Source organism: Aplysia californica, unplaced genomic scaffold, assembly GCF_000002075.1.
Source record: "Aplysia californica isolate F4 #8 unplaced genomic scaffold, AplCal3.0 scaffold00423, whole genome shotgun sequence".
NCBI classification, from domain to species: Eukaryota; Metazoa; Mollusca; class Gastropoda; order Aplysiida; family Aplysiidae; genus Aplysia; species Aplysia californica.
Window position 1 is genome coordinate 354,160 of NW_004797693.1, and position 7,623 is coordinate 361,782.

Sequence of the window (7,623 nt, forward strand, 5' to 3'; positions counted from 1 at the left end):
TTTTGTCAGTCTGTGTCTACTCGTATATTTTGTAAATCAAGAGGAGCCAAAAGACAGTTGAAAAAGTCAGAGAAGTCACACTCACACACACACACACACACACACACACACACACTCACACATACACACACACACACACACACACACACACACACGCGCGCGCGCGCGCGCACGCACTCACACACACACACTCAATCTCTCTCTCTCTCAGTCTCTCTCTGTCTGTCTCTCTCTCTCTCTCTCTCTCTCTCTCTCTCTCTCTCTCTCTCTCTCTCTCTCTCTCCGTCTGTTGTGTAGAGATTAGGCGCCAGGCAGTTGCACTTAGAAGACCCAAGTTGGATTCTCATGTAATTTCTATCGAATTTGTAATAATAAATGATAATAATATAATAACATTTATAAACCGCTCAACCTCAATTAAAATACACAGGCTCTGAGCGCTTTACAAATGAAATAGCAACACATAAACAGTTCACTGAGTTCTCACAAAAAATCTCTATATTATTTTATAGCTGAGAAAATGACTTTTGTTGAGGTTTCAATGAATTAAAAAAGATCTGATCTCTTGTTACTGACTGGGTAAAACATTCCTGATCTTGGGGTCATGACATGGAAATGGCCTTCCACCCATTGTTTGAAGTTTCATAGCTGGTAAAAGTACAGAAATGTAATTTATTTATGTCTATTGATGACCTTATAGATTTCAGGTAATTGGAATGCAATTTGAGCAGTTTTGTGGCTTAATATCATTCACGATTGTGACATAGAGTGGCCAACTTATAAATAATGCTTTTCTCAACATGAAGAAAGTGCAGTGTACGTAAACTAAAAGAGGTGTAGCACAGTCTCGCTTTCTTTTCTGTAAAACTAAACGTGCAGTATTGTTTTGAACAGTTTGAAATTTGTTCTTTTTTTTCTTGCAATATTCCTGATAACAAAGAATCACAATAATCAAGTGCTGATGAAACTTAGCCATTAGTAATAAAGCAGTATACTTATTGTTTAGATGAAGTATTTTTTATATATTATAACATACGACATATAAACCCAAAACAATTGAAAAGTTTCCAAAGAATTGATAATACAATATATATAAGATAAATTTATTTTTGCTCTCAAATTATGCTATTATCAAACCCGTTTCGAAAAAATTATGATAGTGATTACTGGCACGGGTTCATCAATATTCACCAGTCCCACCATTGTTTAACATTCTTCGGCTTTGTCAGGTAGCTGACGTCATCAACGTATATCCTGAATATTCGGAAATTGGCGCCCTGGCTCCCAGAAAAGTCCATTTTGTTGTTGAGAAAGAGCTGCGCTCTCTCCGAGGTGAACCAGAGGTAGCCTTTGACGTCCAGCGTGAAACTGTCAGGCCACTGCATGGTCACGTGGTCGGAGTCCAGTTTCCTCTCGTGGGTCACATTTACTTGACCCTCTGAAACTTTTTGCGACTCTATGTCTCTGCTACGCTGCCATCTGGTGAAAGGGAATACGTATGGTTATTACTGCATGGTGGTGGTGGGGATTGCAGCGATATGTGAGTGTGGAAGATAAATAACTTCACTGGTGGTGATGATGATGATGATGATGATGATGATGAGAATGATGACGATGACGAAGACGACGACGATGATGATGATGATGATCATAATGATGGTGACAGTAGAGATGGTGATTTGGCGCTCATATGACCGTATGTAGATGCGAGCGCCGTAAAACCCTCTACTATAAAATTTTTTTTTAAAAAGAAGGTGATTATTTCCTTTCCTAGATGATGTGGTTATAGACTTGAAGAGGGGGAAAAAGAAGTACGGGGAGCTGGGGGGGGGGGGGGAGTAGTAGGGATGATAGAAAAGAAAACACGAGAGCGTGCTGAACCTACACTAACATTCCAGTTCAAAGGCTAAAACCAGATAATAGATAATACACGTATTGATAAGATCAAGAGGGGCGACTAGAATGTGTCTATCCTAACAATGAACAAATCGCGACGGCAACAAAAACTAGCTACAAATACGGATGAAGGTAAACTTAAACAGTTCAGTCTGATTATAGCAGGTTCGTCTTCATGACCAGCAGTCGACGGAAGCAACAGCAACTAGAACGAAAGAATTTTACGAAAACAAACAACGACGATGACATCATCATCATCATCATCATCATCATCATCATCATCATCATCATCATCATCATCATCATCATCATCATCATCATCATCATCATCATCATCAACAACAACAACAACACTACTACTACTACTACTACTACTACTACTACTACTACTACTACTACTACTACTACTACTACTACTACTACTACTACTACTTCTACTACTACTACTACTACTACTACTACTACTAATGCTGCTGCTGCTGTCATGTTGTCAGCAGCAACATCAACGACAACAACAACATGATAACGGATTTGTTCAACACTCTGTATGACAAAAAAACAACAATGTTGTAAGGTACTGTGCTGAAAGAACAGGTCAAAGTCCTGACACAAAACCCATCTCTCTGCCTCGCATATTCAGTGACACATCTTTCGTCAATTCATTAAACATCACGTGAAAGGAAAATCCTACGGAAACCTACCGTTTGGTTGGCTTTCTTTGGCTTTAAAAAGTAAGAAAAGAAGAAAGGGCACTAACTGTCTGTGACTGTGACAAACGAAATAACCCCCCCCCCCAATAAAAAAACCCAACCCAACTCAACCTCCCCCTGCCTCCCACCTTTTACTTTGTTCATTTTTCAAGTATAATTATCTCAACAGAACCCAAAACAACAATGTATACTCACTCATAGACGGCATTTCTCTCAAGTGCTCCATAGTAAATGTTTTTCTTCCCAGCAATCATACCATCAGAACTTCCTGCTTTTTCACCAAGATCTCTGACGTGCGTGCCAAAGTCAGCATCTTTGTTTCGGAGAACAGAAGTTGGAATTTGGAACAACTTTTTGCTCCCAATCACACTGTAGTAGACGTAGTCGAAATTTGGAGACATTGCAATCCCGTTGATAGGAAAATTTAGTGTGTAATTTACTCCATTGATGGTCATCACACTATTTTCGTCTGTCTGCATGGACTTGTCTTTGAAAATCCACGAAGAATTCCTCTGGAAATCAAACACGACCAGACTCGCATCGCCAGTATCGGTCATATACGCGTAACGGACTTCCGGTCCATCTGGTGTGACGTAGTCCAGCACGATGTCGTTCAAGAAGTTTGACGTTCTAGATACAACTGAGTCTGGGAGGTCATGGCTTCTCACGAGACGCCCATTGTCATTGAGGTTGAGGATCATAATCTTAGCCGGGCAGTAGTTCCCTGGTGTTGATGACGTAATTCCCACTCGCCCTGCGTCTATGACGTACATATAGCCTGAGTTTGGATCGATCTCAATACTCATGGGCATTTGCAGAGCCGAACACCGACCAAGTCTGTGCCAGCTGAGATTCGGATAAGGTTCGAGCAAAGATTTGCCATCTTTTTTTACCACCCGGTTGAGTCCTGAAGGAATGCCTCTGGCGTTCTTCACTCTTGGTGCTGTGATGTACACTTCGTCTTTATATACGTCGATTCCAGAAATCTGAGGGGGAAAGCGAACAAAAGTTAATTTTATCAAACTTAGATTCACATGTAAGTACAGTCGAGCCTGCTCTAACAGCCAACTGTATAAGATAATCCTCTGTAAAAACGTCCCCTACCCATTTCCTCCCTTGCATGTCTTCTTAATCTGTATTGACATTGTATAAGACGCCAACTTGTCTAAGACAATAACTTTTTTCTGGACAATGGGAGGCCTCTTAGACGGTTTCAGCTGCGCTGTAAAAGGGTGAACGCTTCATCTACACTGTGAGAGACTTCAAAAAGCTGCACTGGTAGAACGTATTACTCACGAATTAGGAGGCAGGTTTCGACCTGGCCTATCAGGATACAACGTCCCAGCAGAAAGACCGAGATATTCAAAAAAAAATCTTACCCCCCCCCCCCTTCCATCACCCACACAAGGGAATCGAACTCAGTTCTCTGCCTGCGAAGGCAAAGCGCCTAACTAGCTGATATGAAACAGACGCCGAGATCTGTTCTTGTGAATACATTCAATTTGTCTCTTTGTCTGTCACACGTTATACAAACTATGATAACAATTTGGCCATGAGTAAGCACTTCAGTTACACGTAGATAGTGGCAAATATACATGTATTATGTATATCATCCAAACAATTTTTTGTTCAAATTTCCCCTTCCACAAAAAGGGTCCGTACCACACCTGTAAATAAGTAAGACACACCCTTACACCTTCGTTGATTCCAAACCTACTGAAGACGTCTCTCCTTTGGAAGTCAAAAGCTGAAGGGAGAGAAGTAGTACTTTGGCAATCTACTTCCTCTTTTTCTAACGCCCAGATAAAACTGTATCAAACATACTGCTCTAACTATAAGATAGTCTGCCGAGACGTAGCAGGCCATTGACGTAATATTACTATATTGTATGATATCTATATGATATAGCACATTTTTTTAAAAAGCACTGGTTTGAACCGCTTTGGTGATCAGTACTCTAAAGACGGGTTTATTCGCCAAGAGATAAGTGGTTTTTGCCCCCCCCCCCCCTTTCCCCCGCAAATCGACGCAGAAAATGGAGAGTAGAGTGTGACGTGAAAGACATACACACAGAGCAACAGAAGTAAAAAAAACAAAACAAAGGAGAAGGTCCGTGTAAGATAAAGGAAAGTGGACCTAAAAAATAATAATTAAAGCTCTGACAAAGCCAAATTCAGAGGATGACGTGAGCGTCGGTGAGACTTAAGATTACATAAGAAAAGACAAGATAAGAGAATATAAGAAAGCTAATTGATCCAGGAGGGAAATGTGGGGTGGATATATCAGAATATTAACACACAAAGATTCAATATCGACAAAAATGCAGTCAGTATAATATTTATGCTAAATGATACACACGATACGATGCACAACCCACTCATACATGCGTACCTAAACAAGAGTGTACATGGGCTTGAACCTTATCCCCGCCCCCCTCCTCTCTCTCTCTCTCTCTCTCTCTCTCTCTCTCTCTCTCTATATATATATATATATATATATATATATATATATATATATATATATATATATATATATATCTATATATACATCTCCCCCTCTCCTCTTTCTCCCTTTTTTTCCTCTCTTTCTTATATCTCTTTCCTTCTCCGAACCGCCCCCCCCCCCTGTTTCTCACATTCCGACCTCCTCTTCTATAAGCGTCAATACTATTAACTACTCTGTTACAGTTTGTTATTGGACTGCACTATGTTTCCATTGTTTTCCTAGACCAATGTCATTAGATTCTTCAATATATTAATAAACAGAAGAGAAATACAAAAAATATAAGCGATTTAAAAAGTCTGTATCGAATTGTAGCCTAACAGGCAGATCCTTGATAGAACAACGACAATTAAAACCAGGGTAAAAAAAAAAATCCTCTTCAGTCACATAAACACATGCCTGATGATTATAACCTACCCAGTTTGCGTGTGGAACGTACTCGCCGTAGTCCACCAGTATCTCCTCCACACCTGGACAGCCCAGTTTGTACTCCACTGTCATCCACTCGTGAATCAACTTAGCTTTCGGAGGCCATCTTAGCCACAAATCATCTTTCCCATCATAGCTGCAGTCGTCTTCGTCCTTGTCCGAATTCGATTCCTCAGGATTCTGTATCACAGATTTGAATAAATCCTGGAATAACTCGCCCTGTTGATCGTCTCCATTTATTTCGTCTTCAGCCCAACCCGTAAACGTCGCTCCATGACTTAAGGCCAACAGAGAGACTACAAGAGTCAAGCGTATCAGAGAAAAGGACATTCTGGACAAAGAAATCATCAGACAACAAGCTGGTAATAGTATTAATGTAATAAAGACGATTGGTAGTACTCCAGGGCTTATATCACTATCGTTTTACAAATTTCCACGGGTGATCCAGAAAGTTCCTCGTGTTAGAATAACAGAATAATGTTGTGTAGTAATAACACGAGCAAACTGCGTCTTCTGCGTGCTAACGGTTTTGGGTCGAAGCGGTACCGTCTTTTGGGGAACTATTTCGAAGCATGAATAGAGATAGTCAAAGACAGGTTTCTGGAGGGAGGGTGCGGTGGAGTAAAAATTGGGGAAAGTAGTATTAGTAGAATGTTTTTTTCCTCTTTACAAGAACCCCCTCCCTCAAATCAATTTTACATGAACACACACACACACACACACACAAACACACACAAACACACACACACACACGCGCGCGCGCGCGCGCGCGCACTCACGCAGAGAGAGAGAGAGAGAGAGAGAGAGAGAGAGAGAGAAAGAGAGAGAGAGAGAGAGAGAGAGAGAGAGACGTACACATAATATATGCACACACTTACACACATACATACACTCACCCTCATACACACACACACGCACACTCACACACACACACACTCCTACACACACGCACAGACATTCATAAAGATAGACAGATAGACAGATAGACCGATCGATCGATCGATAGTTAGATAGATAGATAGATAGATAGATAGATAGATAGATAGATAGATAGATAGATAGATGCATTCCCAAACTTGCTAACATATCGGGGTATAATATTATATCAATAGGTTCCTGACCTATACACACTAACGAACACAAAGACACCAATATAATAATAGTACTAGTATACTGAGGCGAAAAAAAACCCCTCTCTTATTGACGTTCAAAACACGTCACGATCCCATATTATTTTTCGCCTTTGAAAAGAAATCTCTTTTTCACCCCTCGCACGTCTCGTCTTTACTTCAGTCAGCCAAATTTGTTGTTGGCTGTGGCCCGGCTGGAAGATCTAAATAATACATTGATAGTGTGCGTGCGTAGAAAGGAAGGACGGACACAACTAGCAGCCAATAAGAAATACTTTTAACTATTAACAATTCCTGTGTCCGAAATCAGTGGCGTTATGCTCTAGGCTCTAATGGTGAAAATGGAACAATTAGATCCTCAAGTATTTTAAGAGTTATTCTAAATTGATTGAGGAAGTCGATTCGTGAGTTCTCAGTAAAAGCTTGAACTTAAAATCGCAAGCAATTTTCCCAAGTATGTTAAGGGGGTTTTAACATTAGGGGCCCCCCCCCCTTTAGTTCGATTATCTTCATGGTTATAGCTATTTCTCTTTCACTTGCTTTAAAAATCTATAAAATACGCTAAATATCTGCAAAAATTATTATCATAAGTTCTTTTCATGTTGTGTCGTCAACGCTAAGGACACTAGAGGAAGGAAAAAAGTTTTAAAAGTAAGTGAAGTATCGTCAACGCAGGCTTGGATCTATAGACAAGACGGATGTTTCTCTACTCAAGAAAATCCTATTATAATGAAAGATGAGTTTGACGGAGGTCGTTTTCGGAGGGATAGATCTACGTTTATTTAAACCGACAAACAAATATAATACCGTGCCTCCAATATTATGGTTTACGGTGTGGAAGAATGACTTGCAATGCTAGGATCAGGGGGTCAGACTGCCCTGCCCTGGGAGGAAAAGTTTGCTCGTGCCCTCTGATGGTGAATGTACTTACTCTCTCTCTCTCTCTCTCTCTCTCT

The 7,623-nt window shown here is 40.4% G+C and overlaps 1 protein-coding gene across 1 annotated transcript; it reads right to left on the reverse strand.

Annotated features, from left to right (window-relative positions):
* Window positions 1–1,082: 1,082 nt before the first annotated feature.
* On the reverse strand, window positions 1,083–5,867 carry LOC101845350 (protein yellow). Its single transcript, XM_013085980.2, has 3 exons — window positions 5,526–5,867; window positions 2,802–3,592; window positions 1,083–1,479 (listed from the first exon to the last, which is right to left on the reverse strand). Exons 1-3 carry the CDS (start codon window positions 5,865–5,867, stop codon window positions 1,188–1,190), a joined length of 1,425 nt encoding a protein of 474 aa, XP_012941434.2. The 3' UTR covers window positions 1,083–1,187.
* Between the last annotated feature and the right edge of the window lie 1,756 nt (window positions 5,868–7,623).